Raw genomic sequence first — 23,800 nt, 5'->3', positions numbered from 1 at the left:
TGTCACCCGGAAGCAGGGGGCATGGCAAAGGGAAAAGTGCGCAAAGCGACAAGTCGTTTTCCCGCCGGCGGAGACAAGGCACGGAGGTGCGCAGCATGCTCCACTTGGTGTGCAGCAGCAACACAACGTACCACGGTCGGCTACACACGACCATCCCACTGAGCCCAGCAGCAGAAGAATGTCCGTGGGCTCCAATAAGCTCAGTGTCGCGCGCGCGGGCATAGGAACGGGGGCCATGTTCAGGACTGTTTCTTGTGGTCCTCTTTGCCAGACAGCACACCACAGATCCCCCTCAACCAGAGATTGTATGCAGCTTCCTTGACTTTGGCTGCACAAGTGTATGGACTAATTGGCTCAGTGGGTAAAACCAGAGACAGGTGTTGAGTCACTTACAGAAGCACGGAATGCCACCTGGTGCAAACAATCAGACCATCCATTGGGGAAACAGCAAGGATGAAGCCTTCCGAGCTTTAATGATGGCCTTGACTGAGGCCCCAATTTTGGCCTATGCAGAGTTCTCCCAGCCCTTCATCCTTCACACTGACGGAAGCCTACACGGCCTATGAGCTGTCCTGTCACAAATGCAGGATGGGAAAGAGCGAGTGATTGCCTACGCAAGCCGGTTCCTTCATGACTCAGAATGTAACCCGGATAACTACAGCTTTTTCAAGCTAGAACTGCTGGTGCTAGTGTGGGTGATGACTGAGAAATTCAATGAATATCTGTCAGGGTACAAGGCCTTTGTGTGCACCGACAACAATACTCTGGCTCACCTAGAAAATGCAAAACTGGGGGCCTTGGAGCAGAGATGAGTGGCCCGCATGGCGAGGTATTGGTATAAGATTGCATACCGAAAGGGGGCCGAGAACACACATGCTGATGCTCTGTCGAGAGTGACCCATGATCGACCTAGACACGACCAATTTGAAGAGCTAGAGGTAGAAGAGATTCCTGGGTTACAATGCCTCGCCAGGACGTTGGCGGTGATGCAGGGGCAGATCAGAGAGGCGTCGGGAGAACAAGTGCTGGGACGACCTCGAGACCACTGGGTGTGACTCCAACAGGAAGATAGGGAACTCACTTAGATGAGACTGTAGGTGGCCTTGAAACAACTCCCTAGCCGAAGTGAAAGAGATGCCCTGTCCCTGGGAACGCTGCAGATTCTCAGGCAGTGGGAGAGGCTCCAGTTGGAAGATGACTTGCTGTATTGGAGGGTGCAGTTGGTACTGGAGTTGAGGGTTACCTGGCAAGTGGTACTCCCACAGAAGTTAATCAGCGTGGTAGCTACAGAGGCTCATGAGAGAGGAGCTCACTTTGGCCCAGAGAAGACATTCCAGTGGTTACAGAATTTGGTATACCACCCCTGATTGAAGACTGCAGTAGAAGCTTCCAGCACTGTTGAAGCTCTGCTTCAACCTCCAGAACAGTAAGCCCCCATACAGACTATCGTGAGTTCCGCTCCCTTAGCGTTACTGATGATCGACTACTTGACCGTGGGCCCCACTCATCTGGTATATGAACACTGCTTAGTGATGACTGACCACTTTACCAAATTTGCTGTGGTGACTCCCACTCGAGATCAAACTGCATTTGTCGAGACTTCATCCGGATGTATGGCTGTCTGAAGAGGATTCATTCCGATCAGGGGGTTTGTTTCCAAGGCCGAGTGATGGAGGAGCTGCATCGTTTGTACCAGATTGAGAAGTCCCGGACGATGCCCTATCATCCCCAAAGGAATGGAGCCTGTGAGCGCTTCAACTGGACACTGATCCAAATGTTGAGAACGCTGGAAGACAGGAAAGTCAGCTGGCCTGAGTATGTGGCTGAACTGGTCTAGGTGTACAACAACTGGCTGCGCAGTACGACCAGATGCACCCCGTATACCCTGCTGTTCGGACAAAAAGGATGGGAGATTACGGAACTGGAACTAGATCCGTCAGAAGACTACCCATAGACGAGGATGTCTTCCTGCGTCTAAGAACATCGACACAGGTTATAGACCATTCATCGGCTGGTGCAGACCAGGTTTCGAGAGCTTGAATATCGTGAAACGGCACCCATTCGAGGGACAGCTCTCAAAGTCGGAGACCATGTGCTGGTCCGAGATAAGTGACCTCGAGGCAACTTGGAGCACAGTTGGGAAAAGACTGCTTATCGGGTGAAACCCCGAGTTGGGTCTAATGGTCCCGTCTATGACGTTCAACCCAAAGGGGAGGAATGGGCGCCTACCTGAATAGTCCACCGAAGTATGTTGCATCCTTGTCTGCCTCGAGACCCTGCAGCAGGAGAGAGAATACCAAGTGTCCCTGCAGCACTCACCCTTACGGTTCCTGATTGTGATGAAGAGGATACATTCATTATGTTACCTGAAAGGGATGGCTCCTTGTCCGTTAGTCCAAAGGAAGTACATGGGCCCGAAACTCCAGAAATGGCTGCTCCAGAGAACTCAGGCGAACCCTCATCCTCCACACCGCAACCTGACCCTACCACTCAACCCGAGTTACATCTGACTGAGCGGACGACAACTGGAATACCCCCCACTCAATATGAACAAGGCCAATTTATTTGGCAGCGAATTATTCAAGAGATGGAAAAATGCGAACGTCTACTGCAGGAACTCTCACCAGTGGAATGGTGAGCTACAGGAGGGGGGTGTAAGGAGGAAGACCGGGCTGCAGGCACCTGTACTGCGCTGGGTCTGGAATAGTCAAAGCTGCATCCCAAGTTGTCCAGGGGAAAGAATACGGGACCTTACAGACCTCTTCACCCGGAAGCAGAGGGCGTGGCAAAAGCAAGCGGAGCAACGAGTAGTTTTCCCACCAGCAGAGACAGAGCAGGTGTGTGCGCCGCCTGCTCCGCTTGGTGTGCAGCAGCACAGCAATGTACCGCGGTCGTCTACACATAATTACACCACTGGGCGCAGCAGCAGAAGGTCTGTGGGCTTCATTAAGCTCAGTGTTGCGCGCATGGGCATAGGAACAGGGGCCATGTTCAGGACTGTTTGTTGTGGCCCTCTTTGCTGGACAGCACACTGCAGATCCCCCTCAACAAGAGACTGTATGCAGCTCCCCTGACTTTGGCTGCACAAGTGTATGGACTAATTGGCTCAGCGGTAAAACCGGAGACCGCCCGTTGCTGCCAGAAGATATACCATGAGCTGTTTTATCTTCTCTGTGGACTTTGCACCAGCCATTACTGGGACTACAACCCACATTGGATCATCTGCGGCGGAGGAAGCCACAAACATGATAAGTTTATTGAGTGGACTGCTATCACATTGCTGTTGTTTATTGCAACATCATTTGAAAATTAACTATTCACCTCCCTGTGAGGAGTATCTCTACTGTTCAATTAAATTGTTAATCCTTGATCTGCCATTCTTGCGTCACTGCATCCCACAACCTGCTTGCATATCTATACTGATATCATTTAAATGGACCCCATCTGACCACAAAAATTCCCAGGACGGAAATTCCCTGGACGGAACTTCCAGATCCCGATGACGAACAACAACTCCCCTGTGCAGAGCAATGAAACGGGAAAGCTCCCTATTCACCTTGCTCCGGGCTTTATTTATCCTTTCGACTGACCTGGTGTGTTTCCACGCCAGGTGTGCAACGATGTCTGACCACACAAGCACTACACCCGGATAGGATGCCAAGAGCCTCAGGCAGTCAAACTTGATGTCACCGATCAAGTCCCTAGACGTCCTGGAACCCCAGTCATTCCCACCCGTGTGCAAAACTAGTATTTCCGAGGGCCTATCCAGAGTGGCATGAAACTGAAATTCGGGTATTACCTAGCTCCACAGCAAACCCCTGATACCAATCCACCATACCATGGCCACCTCCTTCAGTATGCCCAACTGATTCCCTGCCGGTCTTGCGTCTCCCTGAATACAACCCCAATATATGTACCAGTCACCTAACACCCAGATCCACCAAGGGGGTCCAGAAGCATAAAACAAAATAAAAAAAAAGGTGGAATGCAACAAACCCTTATATATATTAATATAATAATAAAACACTATATGAGGCCAGACATAAGACCGGTACCTTGTCGACACCCAGCGACCAATCTTTTTCACAGTTTTAATGTCCAAACCCCAGCGAGCAGCCTCAGTGGCTGCCCCAATCCAAAATGAATGAGAACCAAACTCTAAGCCATTCAAACCACAACGAGCCAATCCACACCTGAAAATGGTAATAAACTGATATACCAATAACGCAGATCCATCTTGATGTAACAAAAAGGAACCCGATGTTGGACCTCTCACCTCCAAGTACGAAGAAACCCAACTCACCGGGCATTCAAACAAACGGTCCACACTGCACAATTCCAACAAACAACCCCTACCGGCCGTATCCGTCTTTGACCGCCTCAAACAGCACCGTACATCCTTGATCCTCAACTCAGTACCCCAAACCTCCAAAGCCACCACAATAGGAAACATTTCCAGCAATGCCATGTTTCTTGTTAAACCTGCAGCTTTCCATGATTCCGGCCACTCTCCAACACACCATTTTCCACCGAATTAAGCCCCAAAACCACAAGAACCAGACGCATCTGTGAACAAAAGCAGATCCACATTAGAAACGACTTGATCAATCCATACTGACCTGCCATTAGAAGATTGAAGAAAATTTGCCAAGACAGTCAAATCCGCCTTGTGCTCTGAATTCAATCTCACAAAATGCAATGGATGTTTTATGCCTGCCGTCGTCTGAGCTAACCACCGTGAAAAAACTCATCCCATGGGTAAAATTCTACATGCAAAATTCAACTTACCCAAAAGAGATTGCAATTGGTGCAGGCACAATTTCTTCACCTGCACACAAAACTTCAGATCCAACAACTTGTCCTCTGGCAAGCGGCATTCCATCCTGACAGAATCCAATTCAATTCCTAAAAACGTCTCCGGGGCCAACGGAATGCCAAAACGAGATGCTACCTGTTCAACAGTCCTAAGCAGCAAAGAACAAACTGAGGACCCAGACGGCCCAACACACAAGAAATCATCTACATAGTGCAAGACTGAATCCAAGCCAGATTCTTCCCTCATTACCAATTCAATAAAACAACTAAACTTTTCAAAATAGGAACACGAGATCGAACAACCCATCAGTAAACAACAATCCACATAATACTGGCCGTCCCAAAAACAACCGAGTAAATAAAAACTCTCAGGGTTCAGAAGAAGCAGACGAAAAGCCTCTAAGGGGCTATCAAAGCACACACAAGCTTCTCCCCTTGCTCTCTCATCCAACCACACCATATCCACTGGAGTTGCAGAAGCTGCTGGTGACATGACCATCTCATTAGCCGCAACTGGATTAACCGCAACTGGTGCGGGAATCCCTCCACTAACAGCCACCGGGTTCTCCACAACCGCTGCTGACTCCGAACTTCTGGCGCCACCCTGCCAAAGTTCACTAGAACCTGCCACAGGTGACAAAAAACCCTGCACCATACTAAAAATTTCAACACCACATCGCTCACACGTTCATTACCCGCTGCACTATTGGCTGCCATACCGCTCTGAAAATACTGCTCCATCAAATCCACATGATCTACATTCCCCCAAGGCGCATGTAAACCACGTAACTTACCAGGCCGACTACGAGGAAGCCTCGTAACAACCATTTCATGTCCTCCATGGCAATTACTTTCACTTTCTTCACTGCCAGATTAAATCTGTCCCTCTTCTTCAGAGGCAGAGTCAGGTTTGGGGACATCGCCAGGTAGTTAACCCACCGCTAGACCTGGACCTCCTCTCCACAATAGCGCGTCATGTGGGAGGAGGAGAGACTTCAACTGCACGCCTGCAGCCGGCATCCCTGGCAGCGATCTCCCCTCTCCTGTGAACATCGCACCAGCCGTCACTGCTGACAACATCCAAGATGGGTCGTCTTCCGGATCTCCACCACCGAGGTCCTGCTGCTCCTGAAGCCTGGGCTCTGTGGGAATGCACCAGCCACTCATCCGGGTCAGCTCCAGCTGACCGGGTCGCCCTCCTGCTCCCCGCCACTGCATGGGCCTGACATGGCTGTGCCTGCCACTCTTATGGGTCAGCTCCAGCTGACCGGTTCTCCTTCCTGCTCCCCGCCACTGCATGGGCCTGGCATGGCTGCACCTGCCACTCTTCTGGGTCAGCTCCAGCTGACTGGTTCTCCTTTCTGTTCCCAGCTGGATGAGCCTGGTGCGGCTGCAGAGAAAAAAAAGGTTTCCAGCTCACCGCTTCTGCATCTTGGCAATGCCTGGAGCACGGACCCGCTGTGTCAGGGTGTGGGAAATCCAAATGAAGAAGAATGTCCAGCTCAACAGCGTAGTGAAAAGCAGAGTTTTTTATTCAATACATGCAAATTGCCTCTTCAGAAAGAAAGAGGACTTTTGCTCTACAGCGCCACCTATTGGTAGTAGCGATCCTACAAGTCACAATCAACCCTTTAGCGAGTCTTGTAATATGACTTAGGATACAAGCCAAATCAGACAAGCCACAGCTGGCATGTCACTCTCCGCAAGGAGAAACCTTACCTCTTAGACCCTTATTCAATACAAACACATTCCATAGAGAGGATAAAACATCAGCATGACACCTTACACATGGTCGGATCAACGCGTTTCTGGAGACCAAGCTCCCTTAATCATGATGACCATGATTTACCCTCTTGCCTCTTTCCGTTCCCTGGCTCCTGCATTCTTCAGGGTCAGCTCCAACTGACCGTTTAATTTTCCTTCCCCTGGCTGCTCCCTGTGCCCAGCGTGGCTGCACCAGCCGCTCTTCTGATGGCTCCCTCCTCCCTGCAGCAGCTGAGGCCCTGCTCATCTGTGCCGGCTGCACTTCCTGGTCAGTGGTACTACATGACAAGGATGACATCACCAAATATTCAAGGCACACTGACTGGTTCCGAAGCAAATAGGAACCCTCGCTTAGGAAACACAGGAACACATTTCAATAAGTTCTTGTGCACATGACTGATTTTCTCATCCGAGTGCTATCCGTGGTTTTCGTACCTATAATATTCTATGGATTTGTGCACATTTAAACATACTGATCTTGTAGACAATACGCTACAACTAGACCAAAAAAGTGCGATAGAAACATACATGAGATAAAATTCCAATTTTTATTTCAACATATAAAATGAATAAAGTGCCTCATACCATACAAAAAGATCAAAATTAGCGAATACAAAAGTTCAAGGGACATAATAGAGACATATATTGAAAGCTATATCAAAGTTGTGCATAAATATTTTCTGCAATTTTTTGTGAAAATATCTTGAAAAATATAAAGCAGAAAATATCTTTGAAAGCACATCATATAATTATCATCTTTAAATTTTATTCTTATATTTCTCAATAAAATCTTTTTATCACACAAATATTGCAAAAAACCGCATGGCCTGATTAGTGATAATTCACATAAGATAGATTCAAATTGACATTACAAAACTGACAAAATAGAATAATGGAAAACTGCATTAGTTTATACATTGTGTGCTCCACAAAAAATAACATTCTAAAGAGAGTGCCGCCAAAATTTATCAACCTTCTATTTAATTTATATATTCATTAGAAAAATTCCTTGTAGCATATCAATTAAATAAAGGGGCAAAAAGCACACTGAAGCAGTTCCCAATATTGCTGTGTGCCTTGCACACTGTGAAATATCATTAGAAATACAGACCAGAGCAAATAATTGCAGCTACAAATACTGCCGTTATATTACATATAACGCTACATTACATCACAGCTCACAACTAGACATATCATTCACAATATAGATGTTTTATAAAGGCATATTACCTCTTCCCAGCTCTTGTCTCATAAATGCCAAATGGCTCGCTAAAGATCTTAGACCCCGATGCGCGTTTCGCAGTCAATGCTTCCTCCCCCTGGAAAACATCTATATTGTGAATGATATGTCTAGTTGTGAGCTGTGATGTAATGTAGCGTTATATGTAATATAACGGCAGTATTTGTAGCTGCAATCATTTGCTCTGGTCTGTATTTCTAATGAGATTTCACAGTGTGCAAGGCACACAGCAATATTGGGAACTGCTTCAGTGTGCTTTTTGCCCCTTTATTTAATTGATATGCTACAAGGAATTTTTCTAATGAATATATAAATTAAATAGAAGGTTGATAAATTTTGGCGGCACTCTCTTTAGAATGTTATTTTTTGTGGAGCACACAATGTATAAACTGATGCAGTTTTCCCATTATTCTATTTTGTCAGTTTTGTAATGTCAATTTGAATCTATCTTATGTGAATTATCACTAATCAGGCCATGCGGTTTTTTGCAATATTTGTGTGATAAAAAGATTTTATTGAGAAATATAAGAATAAAATTTAAAGATGATAATTATATGATGTGCTTTCGAAGATATTTTCTGCTTTATATTTTTCAAGATATTTTCACAAAAAATTGCAGAAAATATTTATGCACAAATTTGATATAGCTTTCAATATATGTCTCTATTATGTCCCTTGAACTTTTGTATTCGCTAATTTTGATCTTTTTGTATGGTATGAGGCACTTTATTCATTTTATATGTTGAAATAAAAATTGGAATTTTATCTCATGTATGTTTCTATCACACTTTTTTGGTCTAGTTGTAGCGTATTGTCTACAAGATCAGTATGTTTAATTGATATTTAAAGTGTGGCCAATCCCTTGGTAAGGGAAATGGGTCTGGGTAGTGTGTTTATTAAGGATTTGTGCACATGCCTGATTTGTCATCTTACCAAGTGGTCTGTGGAAAAAATCAGACACACGCCCGATTTTGATCCGAGTGTCGGATCAAAATCGGCAATGTCTATGGGTCTGTGAAAACATTTTTCATGGACTGACAGAACGGAGAAACTTTTTTTACCTCTCCACATCCGAGAAAAACTGATGCCACTTTGATCAAATTCTGAATAAACTCAGACCAAAGTCTGATCAGAATTTATTGCACTGTTTTTTTCAGATGTAGAGAATCGGTCATGTGAACCCACCTTAAAGAATCTGCCACACAAAATACGTGTCTCATATGATGATTCCAATTACTGATATCTGCACACATTGGTGTTCACTTTACATAAAGTACAAGCACAATACCGCCTTACCTCATGATCGACTTTCCGGCAGGGGTGTGGTACACGTCATAACCGTACCGTTTTAAAATATCAATGACAGTATTATTTCCCATGAAATGACCTGCACATAGATTAAAACAACAGTGTGAATGATTACTACATAATAAAAAGGATTCTTTTCATTCTCCTTCACTAAGGTGAAGCAATAACTGTAGGAGGCCGTTGTGCACTTTTTTCAGCTAAACAAGGAATTTCCCTAATAATGATCTAGGTCTATCAATTTTTATGCCTAAGCTTATGTTCACACTGATGGATCTGCTTCAAAATCCACCTCAAAAACTCTGTGTGACTTTATGGCATTATCCACATTAACCCCTTCACGACCTTGCAGTTTTCCATTATTGCATTTTCATGATTTGCTCCACTTCTTTCCAAAGCCATACCTTTTCTATTTTTCCATCAATATGGCCATGTGGGCAGTTGATTTTTCTAGGACGAGTTTTACTTTTGAACAGCACCACTGATTTAACCATATTGTGCACTGGAAAAGGGGAAAAAATCCAAGTGAAGTGAAATAGCCAAAAAAGTACAATTCCACAATTGTTTTTTGGGTTTTTCATATACCATGTTCACTAAATGCTGAAACTGACCTGTCATTGTGAGTTCATAGACACCAAACAAGTCTAGGTTATTTTTTATAAGTAGTGAAAAACAATCCAAAGTTTGCAAGAAAAAAAAGACGCTATTTTCTGAGAACTCTAGTGTCTCCATTTTTTTTGGATCTGGGTCTGGATGAGGGCTTATTTCTTTTTATATTTTCATAGATAGGGAGTTTCTGAATGCAGTGATACCAAATATGTGTATTTTTTATTGTTTTATTTTGAATGAGGTAAAAGTGGAGTGATTTGAACATTTATATTTTTTAAATTTTTTATATACTTTTAAAACATTTTTTTTTTTACTTTTTACTTGTTTCAATAGTCCCCTTAGGAGACTTGAAACTGAGATGTTCTGATCGCTTGTGCTACACATGTTCTGATCGTTTGGGCTTCCCTCCTGCTATGTGTAGCAGAAATCATCATCTCCTATGAATGCCAAGCCGTAGCCAACGTTCATAGGAGATCTGCAATGACTAGCACAGGGGTCTTCTGCAGACCCCGGCTGTCATGACAACTCATCGGTGCCCTGTGATCACGTGACAAGGCACCGGGCATGAGTTAAATGCCGCTGTCAGAGATTGACAGCGACATTTAACATGTTAACAGCCGCGGGTGGATCACGATTACACCCATGGCTGTTAGGGGCACATAAAGGCTGATCATATTTCCCGGGAAAGATGTGCGCCAGAGCCAGCAAATACAGGGACACAACCTATGGCATACCTATACATCATAGATCGTGAAGCGGTTAAAGTCAGGCGACAATCTAATGCGTATGGAGTCTCTTGAGATGGCGCAGATACAGTTCAGACCCCTTTAAATTTTTCACTCTTTGTTTCATTGCAGCCATTTGGTAAATTCAAAAAAGTTCATTTTTTTCTCATTAATGTACACTCTGCACCCCATCTTGACTGAAAACAAACAGAAATGTAGAAATTTTTGCAAATTTACTAAAAAAGAAAAACTGAAATATCACATGGTCATAAGTATTCAGGCCCTTTGCTCAGTATTGAGTAGAAGCACCCTTTTGAGCTAATACAGCCACGAGTCTTCTTTGGAAGGATGCAACAAGTTTTTCACATCTGGATTTCAAGCTGGAAAAAGGCTCACACACAGAGTCGAAACGTCGCGCACAAATGGCATTTTATTAAATAGCATTTTTTGCACTAAAATGATGGTGTGCTGCTTCTTTGATTTTTCTTATCTATCTATCTATCTATCTATCTATCTATCTATCTATCTATCCCATATCTACCTATCTCTTCTTCTATCTATTATCTATCTATCTATCTATCTATCTCTTTCTCTATTATCTATCTATCCTTCTATCTATCTATCTATCTATCCTTCTATCTATTATCTATCTAACTATCCCACATCTATCTATCTATCTATTATCTATCTATCTACAGTCGTGATCAAAAGTTTAAATGCTCCAGCAGAAATTTTGCTTTCTTGGCCACTTTTCAGAGAATATGAATGATAACAAAACTTTTTCTTCTTGGGTGAAGCCATTTATTGTCAAACTACAGTATTTTCTCTTTTCAAATCATAATGACAACCCAAAAAATCCAAATGACCCTGATCAAAAGTTTACATACCCCATTTCTTAATATCGTGTATTGCCCCTCTAACATCAATGACAGCTTGAGTGACTCAATGATATTGAGGTCAGGAGACTGAGATGGCCACTTCAGAACCTTCACTTTGTTCTGCTGTAGCCAATGACAGGTCGACTTGGCCTTGTGTTTTGGATCATTGTCATGTTGGAACATCCAAGTACATCCCATGCACAACTTCCGGGCTGATGATTGCAAATTTGCCTCCAGTATTTGCCGATAACGTGCTGCATTCATCTTTCCTTCAACTTTGACCAAGTTTCCTGTGCCTTTGTAGCTCACACATCGCTAAGACATCAGCGAACCACCTCCGTGCTTTACAGTAGGAATGGTGTTTCTTTCATCATAGATCCTGTTGACCTCTCTCCAAATGTAACGTTTATGGTTGTGGCCAAGTTCAATTTTGGTCTCATCACTACAAATTACCTTGTTCCAGAAGTTTTGAGATTTGTCTCTGTGCTGTTTTGCATATTGTAGGAGAGATATTTTGCGGCATTTGCTCAGTAATGGCTTTCTTCTGGCAACTCGACCATGTAGCCCATTTTTTTCAAGTGTCTCCTTATTGTGCATCTTGAAACAGCCACACCGCTAGTTTTCAGAGTCCAGTATTTTAGCTGATGTTATTTGTGGGTTTTTCTTTGCATGTGGCCCATGGATAAGACCTCTATAACACACTAGATGCTGCAAACTATTTTTAAAGTTAGGTCCCTTACTGTATGACGTTGATAACAGAAGAAATTTTTCTTGGACCAAGGACCAGGCCTCTATAACACACTACATACATAGTAACTTAGTAACATAGTTATTAAGGTTGAAGGAAGACTTTAAGTCCATCTAGTTCAACCCATATCCTATCCTAACTTGCTCTAACATGTTGATCCAGAGGAAGGCAAAAAAACCCATGTGGCAAACAGTAAGCTTCACATTGGGGAAAAAAATTCCTTCCCGACTCCACATACGGTAATCAGACTAGCTCCCTGGATCAACGCAATATTAAGGAAACTAGTGTATATACCCTGTAATATTATACTTTTCAGGAAAGGCATCCAGTCCTTTCTTAAATTTTAGTAGGGAATCACTCATTACAACATCATATGGCAGAGAGTTCCATAGTCTCACTGCTCTTACAGTAAAGAATCCACGTCTGTGAGTATGCTTAAACCTTCTTTCCTCCAGATGTAGAGGATGCCCCCTTGTCCCCGTCACAGGTCTAAGAGTAAAAAGATCATTAGAAAGGTCTTTGTACTGTCCCCGCATATATTTATACATTGTAATAAGATCACCCCTAAGCCTTCAATTTTCCAAACTAAATAACCCCAAGTGTAATAACCTGTGTTGGTATTGCAGACTCCCTAGTTCGCTAATAACATTGGTTGCTCTTCTCTGCACCTGCTCCAGTTCAGCTATGTCTTTCTTATACACCGGAGACCAGAACTGTACACAGTATTCTAAGTGTGGTCGCACTAGTGACTTATATAGAGGTAAAATTATGTTCTCCTCATGAGCATCTATGCCTCTTTTAATGCATCCCATTATTTTATTTGCCTTTGCAGCAGCTGCCTGACACTGGCCACTAAATGTCGTCCACCCATACACCCAGGTCTTTTTCAGTGACAGTTTTGCCCAGTGTTTTACAATTAAGCAGATAATTAAACATCTTGATCATTCTACCCAAGTGCATGACCTTACTGACCTTACATTTATCCCCATTAAAGCTCATTTGCCATTTATCAGCCCAAGCTTCTAGTTTACATAAATCCTCCTGTAATATAAAATTGTCCTCCTCTGTATTGATTACCCTGCAGAGTCTAGTGTCATCTGCAAATATTGAAATTCTACTCTCTATGCCCCCTACAAGGTCATTAATAAATATGTTAAAAAGAAGTGGGCCCAAAACTGACCCCTGTGGTACCCCACTGCTAACCGTGACACAGTCCGAGTGTGCTCCATTAATAACCACCCTTTGTTTCCTATCCCTGAGCCAGCTCTTAACCCACTTGCACATATTTTCCCCTATCCCCATTGTTCTCATTTTATGTATTAACCTTTTTTTTGGCACGGTATCAAAAGCTTTTGAAAACTCCATGTACACCACGTCCACTGCATTCCCTTGGTCCAGTCTGGAACTTACCTCTTCATAAAAGCTTATCAGATTAGTCTGACAGGAACGGTCTCTTGTAAACCCATGATGATATTGGGTCATGAGGTTATTCTTCTTCAGATACTCCAGTATAGTATCTCTTAGAAAACCCTCTGGGATTTCACCTACAGCTGAGGCTAAACTTACTGGCCTATAATTTCCAAGTTCAGTTTTTGTCCCCTTTTTGAATATTGGCGCCACATTTGCTATACGCCAGTCCTGTGGTACAGACCCTGTTATTATGGATGCTACAAACTATTTTTAAAGTCAGGTCCCTTACTTTATGACGTTAATAACAGAAGAATTTTTTGGGGACCAAGGATCAGGCCTCTAGAACACAGTAGATGCTACAAACTAGTTTTAAAGTCGGGTCCTTTACTGTATGACTTTAATAACAGAAGAATTTGTTTGTGGCCTATGGATCAGGCCTCTATAACAAACTAGATGCTACAAACTATTTTTAAAGAGACAAAGAGGAGAAAGACAAAAGTCCACTACTAAAAAATACAACTTTATTAGTACAAAAGAACACACATAAGAACAGGACTTATTTAGAAATAGTCACATAATAAATATAAAATGATGAGAGACATGAGTGAGCATCACCCAGATGTGATACAGACCAATGCTAACCCAAATGTAAACACACAAGGGTAAAGAAACCAAGAGAGACACTCAATAGTTGTCTGATACTAAATCCACTATGGCACTCAGGGAGTTAAAAACACCCCTAATAAAGAGCAGTATGGAGCAGTTCCACTGGTGGAATGTGCATACAAAACAACTATAGTTGCACAATACCCCTATGAAGATTAGCAAGTCAAATATATACAATGGTAAAAAGCGTTAAACTAGCATGCACAAAAAGTGGGGGTAAATTTCCCCACAAACAGTTAGGGATAAAGAAACAAAGTAAACTTTACCCATTGTGATAGCAAGTCGGGCGCACCGGCCAGACCCTGACGTACATTTCAAAAACACCTAATTTTGCTTCCTCAGGGTGAAAATAATAGCAGGCTATGGGTTAATAAAAAGTAAATGTATCTCATGGTCCTACCCTGGAGTATGAAAAAAGCAAGCTTAAAAAGCAAGGTGCTTATCAGATCAAACTTGTGCTAATAGTGCCAAATAATAAATCATAAACACACAGGATGCCATGTAGTGAATTCAAAACGTACCCTTATAAGGAAAAAATGCCCATCCATAGTACCACAGGGGCGTCTGATAAGCACCTTGCTTTTTAAGCTTGTTTTTTTCATACACCAGGTTAGACCCATGTGATACATTTACTTTTTATTAACCCATAGCCTGTTACTATTTCCACCCTGCCACCTGTGTCTTACTTGAGTAAACTCTTTGTACATGTGAATTGTGATTTTTGAGCTTTTATGAATTTTTGGCATTGTATAAATCTTTGAATAAAATTTATTGTTTTAAATATACCCCTTTTGTCTCCAACTCGAGGACCGCCATCCCAAAGCTGATGGAGATTTTTTCCTTATTTGGTGAGCTTTCGAATTTTAAGATTAACCTTGATAAGTCCAAAGCCCTTAACATTTCGGCCGACATGAAAGACATTCGTGCACTTAAAGTCTCTACCCCTTTAAAATGGCCCAGCGGGAAAATTAAATATTTGGGGATATATATCACCGAGGACCCACGCTCCCTTTTCCGACATAACTTTGCCCCCCTGTTGGGGAAAATTAGGACCCTCCTAATATCTTTTGGCCTCCCCTTTCTGTCCTGGTTAGGTAGGGTCAATGGAATCAAATCATATATTCTTCCCAAAATCTTTTTTGTCATGAACATGGTCCCAATCTCCCTACCGAAATCCTTTTTAAATTCCCTTAGTCAAATCATTGCTAAGTTCGTTTGGAAGCATAAAAAAGCTTGACTGCCTTTTAAGATCCTGATCCTACCAAAACATGCTGGAGGCTTAGGTCTCCCTGATTTGTTCTCCTACTATCAGGCCATACACCTGGCCAGATGGCTACAACTTACTCATCTAGCAGACCAAGGTATTCAACCACATATTGAAATGCAATTTCTAGGTTGTGAGGCAAAAAACTGTTATGGACAGCATACCCCCGTTCGGCAGTTAGCTTTGATGAGATCCTCTCTACAACTTTATTAGTCAGACGTTTATTGATTCCAAACCATCCGCCTTCATGCTACTTTCTGAATAAAATACCACTTGGCCTTGTCCCATACATTTTTAAACTGGATTTTACAGATCCCTATGGGCTCTGGATTTCTCTCCTGAACAAACCAATTTCCCATCATAGATGGGCTGCATTAACTGTATAGCATAACGCGATCACGTTATGCTATACCCGCTAGCACAGATGATTCATCTGCGCTAGCGGTGACGGAGCCTCAGACGCTGCAGCCCGCGTCCGAGGCTCCGTCACTGAATGACGGCACATCGCGAATGCATGCCGCTTTACGGCATGCATTGCGATGCGCCCGACAATGGGGGTCAATGGCATCGTTAACGGACTGCATTACACCGCGCTATGCTAACGGACTGCCATAACGCAATGTAACCCCGGCCTAACTCACATGGCTTCTCTAGATGCATCCTGCTTCAGGAAACCGCATATGAAATTCTTTCAAGGTGGCATTATACACCAGGGAAGCTCTTCCACCTGGGCTTAAATGAGTCCCCTTTATGTTGGAGATGTGAGACGTCGAGTGGCGCCTTTACCCACATATTTTGGTCCTGCCAGAAACTTCAATATTTCTGGTCTAAAGTAAATGATACCTTGAAAGCCCTGGGGTGATGGATTTGGAACTTACAGCCCCAGAAGTACTTCTGTCCCTTCCCACACCTAATTTCAAACCCAAAAAACATGACCTTGTTCCTTTGATGTTAGGAGCGGCAAAACATCTAATTGCTTTAAAATGGAAACGACAAACCCCCCCAACTCCCCCCAACTCTAGGGGAATGGTTTGATAAAATCAAAGATATCTATAGATTTGAGGAGCTCTCGAGTTGGGAGACCTTCTATCATGACCGATTTCTTAAGATCTGGGCTCCTTGGACTGGACTGGCAGGAAAGGATTAGGGTAATTAGTCTCTTCCTGGATGCAACAGGGGTCAAGCTCCCTTGAGGGATGGGCCCCCTTGGGTGACCCGGTGTTTTAAACAACCCCTTTATAGTTTACTTGATTCTAGAGTTTAGCCACAACAGCTCTTCTAGGATTATAAGCTTGCATCTATTAACCTATTAATCACAAATAATTGTCTACCTGATGAATCTACGCCGTCAGTAAATTTTTGGATACGCCTGTGATGTCTTTTTCTTTTATTTTGTTTATTGTTGTCAAATGTTTATATTCCCTCAATCGTTTTCACAAACTCACGTGTATAACTATGCTTCTTCAGGAGACTACGCTCCCGTGATCTGTTGCTTTGTGAGCTTACCTTCTTTGTACTGTATGTTTAAAATTCAAAATAAAGAATTAAAAAAATATATATACCGCATATACCCCTTTTGCATGTGGTGTGTTTGAGTGGTGTGCTTGGATACTTGGTATCCATTTTTTAGATTATATATATTTTTAACACACCCCCTGTTTCAACATATTTTGGGAATCATTTATGGTGAAGGACCCTATTTAAAATTGATATGTCTTTGGACATGTGTGTAGTTCAAACTATTTTTAAAGTCAGGTCCCTTACTGTATGATGTTAATAACAGAACAATCTTTTTTTTGGGACCAAGGATCAGGCCTCTATAACACACTGGATTCTACAAACTAGTTTTAAAGTCAGGCCCATTACTGTATGACATTAATAACAGAAGAATTTTTTTCCAACAAGGATCAGGTCTCTATAACACACTAGATGTTACAAACTTACTAACTATTTTTAAAGTCAGGTCCCTTACTGTATGATATTAATAACAGAAGAATTTGTTTGTGGCCTCTGGATCAGGCCGCTACAGCTTAATTTCAACCCAAACAAATGACAAAGTGTGATACCACAGGTTGTCTAAGTTTTTGCAACTGAAAAATTATAATTTGTTTTTAATGTGTCTTTGGTCTGCAGACAGGTTCATAATACTGCCAAAAAATGACATTGTGGGATACAGCAGACTGTTTCACATTTGGAAACAGAAAAAATTATAACTTTTTTAATGTGCCTTAGGTCTGCAGACAGTTTTATATTACCACAGCACTAAATGACAAGATGGGATACAGCAGGCTGTTTAATATTTTTTCACTAGCTACATGTGAATTAGAATGCTGTACTCGTGCATGGATCACAATAGAAGCAGTACACAACAGGTGCCCTGCTGGCTTTCTCTGTGCACCTCAGTGTGTCCAATAAAGAAAAAAAAGTGCTGGAAGATAAATTTAACAGCCACACTGAACACTAGCTACCTACAGTATCTGACGCATATACAATCACCTAGCTCAGTAGCTAAAATGTGGGATACAGCAGGCTTTTTCATATTTAGCTAGTGAAAAAATATTATTTAGAATGCTATACTCGTGCATAGAGCACAATAGAAGCAGTGCCCATCACACTGGCAGGACTTGTAGGACATGTGCTCTGCTGGCTTTGTCTGTGAACCTCAGTAAAGCCCTCCAAAAAAATTTCGGAAGGTAAATTTTACAGCAACACTGGACACTATCTAGCTACACTATCTGATTGATATACAACTGCCTAACTTAAGGCCCCATTACACACAGCGATCTCGCTGGTGAGATTGCTGATTTTGTGACACATCAGCGATCTCTCCAGCGAGATCGCTGTGTGTGGCATCCAGCAGCGATCGGCCCCCCTGCCGTGTATCGCTGATCGTGCTGGATCGTCCTGGGCCATTTTCTCATCGCTGGTCTCCCGCTGGCCAGCGCGCATCGCTGCGTGTGGCAGCGGGAGCCAGCGATGAGCGACGCTGCACGCTGGTTACCAATGTAAACATCGGGTTTCTAAGGGCTGCGGGGCCCTTAGAAACCCGATATTTACCCTAGATACCAGCGTGCACTGCAGGCAGGGCGGGAGGTGGAGGCAGAGCGGCGCACAGACCGGAGTAGCTCTGCTATCTGCTACTCCAGTCTGTCAGACCAGAGTAGCAGATAGCAGAGCTACGCCGGTATGTCTGTGCGCCGCTCTGCCTCCACCTCCCGCCCTGCCTGCAGTGCATGCTGGTATCTAGATGTTTACCCTAGGGTAAACATCGCGTTTCTAAGGGCCCCGCAGCCCTTAGAAACCCAATGTTTACATTGGTAACCAGCGTGCTCGCTGGTCCTGATCGCTGGAGGGGCTGTTTATCACCAGTAATCAACGATCAATGTCCCAGCGATCCCATCCATGTCGGATCGTGGGTGGGATCGCTGGGACATCATTATGTGTAACGGTACCCTAACTGGCTAAAATCTTGCTGCTAACAGTGCCAGCATCAGAAGCAGCCTCTTTGCGCTGTTACAGTGTCAAAATGGCGCTAAAACAAGATGTTTGCTATTTATTTGGAGAGGGACATATGATTTCAGCAGCCAGTGACACTAGCCGTTGTGTAAGGACCTTGTGGGCGTTTCCTGCTCCCTAATTGGCTAGCCTCAATGTGCACACATAAAGTTAGTTAAAAAAATTGACTGTTGTGCTGTGCTTACAAGAACGCCGCACCTCTGAGCTCTGCAAACCCTCTCCCCACATCAAACACGTGCCAAACGCTCATGATACATCACCATTATCGCTGCTAAAGTGCTGAAAATATTTTTGTGGCAACGCAAATATTTTCCTCCACTTTTACCGAATGTTACCAATTTTTACCGATTTTATAAAATTTTGCTCTGGTTTCCGATCACGATATGTGCCATATTTGTGCCAAATTCATGTTTGGCAATCATTTTCTGAACAAATTCGCTCATCACTACTCATCAGCCCCGACTTCAAGAAAACCTTCATCATGCAAACCAATGCCTCAGAGGTAGACCTAGGAGAGGTGCTGTTGCAAGAGGTGAACGGGGATGAGCATCCAGTCACCTACTTGAGCAGGAAACTGACCCAGGAAGAGAAAAATTATAGCGTAGTGGAGAAAAGTGCTTGGCGATTAAGTAGGCCTTGGAGTCCCTATTGTCATGATCCAGGACGGGGTTTCGCTTTGGCCCGTCCTGGTCTGATTGGGGGTTAACTATTCTGCCTCTCCCTGGCAGAGGGTGGCTATTTAATGCTCACTGGACCTAGGTCCGGTGTCAGTTATACTGCCCTCGGCTGAGTTAGTTGACCTTGTGCGTACGTGTGCCTTGTGCCTGATATCTTGCTTGCTTGTTTGGTTTTTGATTCGGTTCTGTCCCTGTTACGAATTCTGCCCGTCCCTCTTGTACTGCGCTACCTCTCGTGTATGACTCTCTGCTTGTGACCCGACTTCTCTCTGCTCGTCCCCTTGGTACCGCATCACCCTCTTGTGTATGACCTTTGGCTTTGTCTGACCTCCCGTCTGTTTACCCCTTCTGTACCTCGCTGTCCGTACTGTGAACAACCTCCGTTTTGCCTGACTCTGAGTTTGCTGTCTTCTGTGAAAGCAGGACGCTAGGCCCCACCCCCTTGCAGTCACATGACCGTAGGTCCCGTGCCGGCTTGCTAAACTTCATCACTAAGGTCCTGTGCACCTATACTTTCTGGCTATTCTGGTCCCCAGGGGTCCCTACAGTGCGGGTGAGTCTCTGCTCAGCAGAGGCTGTACGCTGGCGCTGTCAGGATCCTGATATTATAACTGACCGATATCATATTTTTTTCTCTGCTTCCATTCACCTGTGTGTGTGATGGATCATATGCACGCTCTTTCTGAGCAGGTTAAACAACTAACCCAGATGTCTCAGAAACTCCTTGGAGAACAACGAGTCCTGGCTCAGTCTCAGCAGCTGATCGCTGACACTGTGCAGGGGGCTTTTTCATTGGGGTCTCGGGATATTACATTAGTTTCCCCTGAGTCTCCAGTGAAGTTACCAGATACCTTTTCTGAAAATAAAAAAGAGTTTAGAGTTTTCAAGGAGGGCTGTAAGCTTTTTTTTTCCTTAAGACCACACTCTTCTGGGGTTGAAAGTCAGAGAGTGGGGGTCATTATGTCTCTGTTAAGGGGAGCCCCCCAAACTTGGGCTTTCTCCCTTCTGACCACGGCCCCTGAGCGTATGACTGTGGATGCATTTTTTAAGACCCTGGGGCATATTTATGATGAGCCTGATCGCATGCGTATGGCTGAGGACATGGTGATGAGTGTGTGCCAGGGAAAGCACTCAGCCGAGTGGTTTTGTACAGAATTCAGACGCTGGGCAGCGGAGGTCTGTTGGAATGATGCCGCCCTTCGGGGTTTGTTCCATAGAGGCCTGTCTGAACATCTGAAAGATGCCTTGGCTCTCCACCCTCCGCCTGATTCCCTGGAGGAGGCTATGACACAGGCCGTCCAAATGGATCGCCGGCTACAGGTGAGGGGAGTGATGCAAAGTGAAAGACCGTTATTCTCCCAAGGAAGGGGACCCAGTCCTATTTTGGAGATCGTGGAGATGGGAACCATCGACCTCAAGGAAAATGAAAGGAGACCACGGCGCGTGGGAAAAGACTGTTTCACTGTGGCGATTCTGGACATTGGAGAAAGGTGTGCCCCTCCCGTCCACTAACCAAGCGACTGAGCCCGGGTGATTGTCGTGGAGGTCACCCAGGCTCTCAGGTACCTTTTTCTGCCTTCTCTAAAATGTTGTTGCAGGTGGAACTTTGTTGTGGGAGTGTCTCCACATCCACTTCTGCCTTCGTGGATTGCGGATCAACATTTAACTTTATTGACTCTGATTTGGTATCCAGGTGTAAGTTAGGGACAGTTAGGTTGGAGAGTCCTATTCACCTTGTGGCCATTGACAAAACACCACTGGTAAAAAATGACATTAAGTTTCATACTGAAGAGTTTCTCCTTAAAGTGAGTTCCTTGCACCAGGAACGTATTTCATGTTTTGTGATGGACAACCTGCCAGCGGGACTGGTGTTGGGGTTCCCCTGGTTACAATTGCATAATCCTGTAATTAATTGAGAATGTCGGGACATTGTTAAATGGGGTCCTTATTGTTCTGAGAAATGTCTTGATACTGTGTCTGTGTTGTCCGTGGGTCTGGAAGTTTTCTCCGAAAAAGAGGCTGAGGTTTTACCACCACACTGCCCATTTGATTGTGCCATTGACCTGGTTCCAGGTGCTAAATTGTCCAAGGCCCACTTGTATAACCTTTCGGGTCCAGAACGGGCTGCGATGAAGGAGTATATTTCCGAGAGCCTCCGTAAGGGACACATTCGTCCTTCTGTTTCTACTGTGGCGGCAGGGTTCTTTTTTGTAAGGAAAAAAGACGGTGGTTTATGCCCATGCCTCGATTTTCGTGAGTTAAATAAGATAACTGTGAGGAATACGTATCCCCTTCCACTTATTCCTGATTTATACAACCAATTGTCCGGAGCTAAGTGGTTTTCGAAATTAGATCTACGGGGAGTATATAACCTTATCCGAGGCCGAGACGGAGATGAATGGAAAACCGCTTTTCTCACTACTGAAGGGTTGTTTGAAAATCTGGTCATGCCTTTCGGCTTGTCGAATGCCCAAGCGTTCTTCCAAAACTTCATAAATCACGTGTTCTCTGATTTTATTGGATGTTTTTTGGTGGTATATTTGGATGACATATTGATCTATTCTCCTGATAAACAGACTCACATTGGTCATGTTCGGGCAATTCTCCAAAGGCTCCGGGAGAACTGTCTCTTTGCTAAACTGGAAAAATGTTTGTTTTTTGTTCAGGAACTGTCGTTTCTGGGGTTCATCGTGTCTGCTGAAGGGTATCGCATGGATCCTAATAAGGTGCAGGCCATTGTCGAGTGGGTTCAACCTTGTGATTTGAAGGCTCTGCAGCGTTTCCTAGGATTTGCCAATTACTATCGCAAATTCATAAAGGGGTTCTCACAGGTGGTTAAACCCCTCACAGACATGACTCAAAAGGGGGCCGATATCAAGAATTGGTCAACCGCAGCGGTAGCGGCATTTCAGTTGTTGAAAACATGTTTCATGTCGGCCCCGGTTCTTGTTCAACCGGACCCGTCTGAACCATTTATTGTTGAGGTAGATGCCTCAGAGGTGGGGGTGGGGGCGGTATTGTCCCAAGGACCCACCACTTTAACCAATTTAAGACCTTGCGCCTTTTTCTCAAAGAAATTCTCTCCTGCGGAGAGAAACTATGATGTGGGAAATCGAGAACTTCTGGCCGTTAAGTTGGCCTTTGAAGAATGGAGGCATTTTTTGGTGGGGGCTGTCCATCCTATAACCGTAATTACAGACCACAAAAACCTAGCTTATATTGAGTCAGCTAAGTGGTTGACTCCTAGACAGGCTAGATGGTCACTTTTTTTTTCCCGATTCAACTTCTCGATCACTTTTCGGCCAGGATCTAAAAATGTCAGAGCAGATGCCTTGTCACGCAGTCTAGATCCGGTGTCCCCCCCGGAACCTCCATCCTCCATTCTTCAGCCTGGGGTGGTGGTGGCAGGTATTTCGAATATGTTGGAACGAGAGATTCGGGAAGCCCAGTCTCTTGCACCGCCGGCTAAGCCGGTGGACAAACTTTTTGTGCCAGCTCAGCTTCGCCTTAAGGTCCTCCGGGAGTTCCATGACTCAGTTCTGGGTGGACATCCAGGGATCTCGGCTACCCGGAAGGCCATTGCTAGAGTATTCGGGTGGTCTGCTTTAGCTTGTGATGTTGGGGAATATGTGTCTGCGTGTGATGTTTGTGCCCGTGCAAAAACCCCCCATAACCGGCCGGCCGGGGAATTGGTACCACTGCCAATTCCTGAGAGACCATGGACGCATTTTCCATGGATTTCATCACCAACCTTCCCCCCTCCAAGGGTAATACCGTCATCTGGGTTGTGGTGGACAGGTTTAGTAAGCAGGCACATTTTGCACCTTTGGCAGCTCTACCTAATGCGGAAACATTGTCCAGATTGTATGTTGAGCATGTGGTGCGGTTGCATGGGGTACCCTTGAATGTGGTGTTTGATATAGGAGTGCAATTTGTTTCCAGATTTTGGAGGGATTTTTGTAAAAGGTTGGGTATTGGTTTGTCCTTTTCATCCGCTTTTCATCCTGAGACTAATGGGCAGACCGAGCGGACCTATCCGTCTCTGGAGCAAATTCTGCGTTGCTTGACTCCAGACCGACAAGATGATTGGTGTCCTGTGTTACCGGTGGCTGAGTTTGCATTTAACAACCGTATTAACCAGTCTACGGGTACATCTCCTTTTTTTTTGCAATTATGGGTTTCA

The 23,800-nt window shown here is 44.2% G+C and overlaps 1 protein-coding gene across 1 annotated transcript in view; it reads right to left on the bottom strand.

Annotated features, from left to right (window-relative positions):
- Positions 1–23,800, bottom strand: part of TRABD2A (TraB domain containing 2A) — a 271,296-nt gene that overhangs the window by 85,884 nt on the left and 161,612 nt on the right. The window contains exon 5 of the mRNA XM_073551339.1: positions 9,116–9,206. Coding sequence (XP_073407440.1) covers positions 9,116–9,206 — 91 coding nt within the window. The remainder of the gene's footprint in view (positions 1–9,115; positions 9,207–23,800) is intronic.

The sequence above is a fragment of the Dendrobates tinctorius genome, unplaced genomic scaffold (genome assembly GCF_039654945.1).
Source record: "Dendrobates tinctorius isolate UK_male_01 unplaced genomic scaffold, ASM3965494v1 ptg000175l, whole genome shotgun sequence".
NCBI classification, from domain to species: Eukaryota; Metazoa; Chordata; class Amphibia; order Anura; family Dendrobatidae; genus Dendrobates; species Dendrobates tinctorius.
This window is presented reverse-complemented; position numbering and strand designations above follow the sequence as displayed.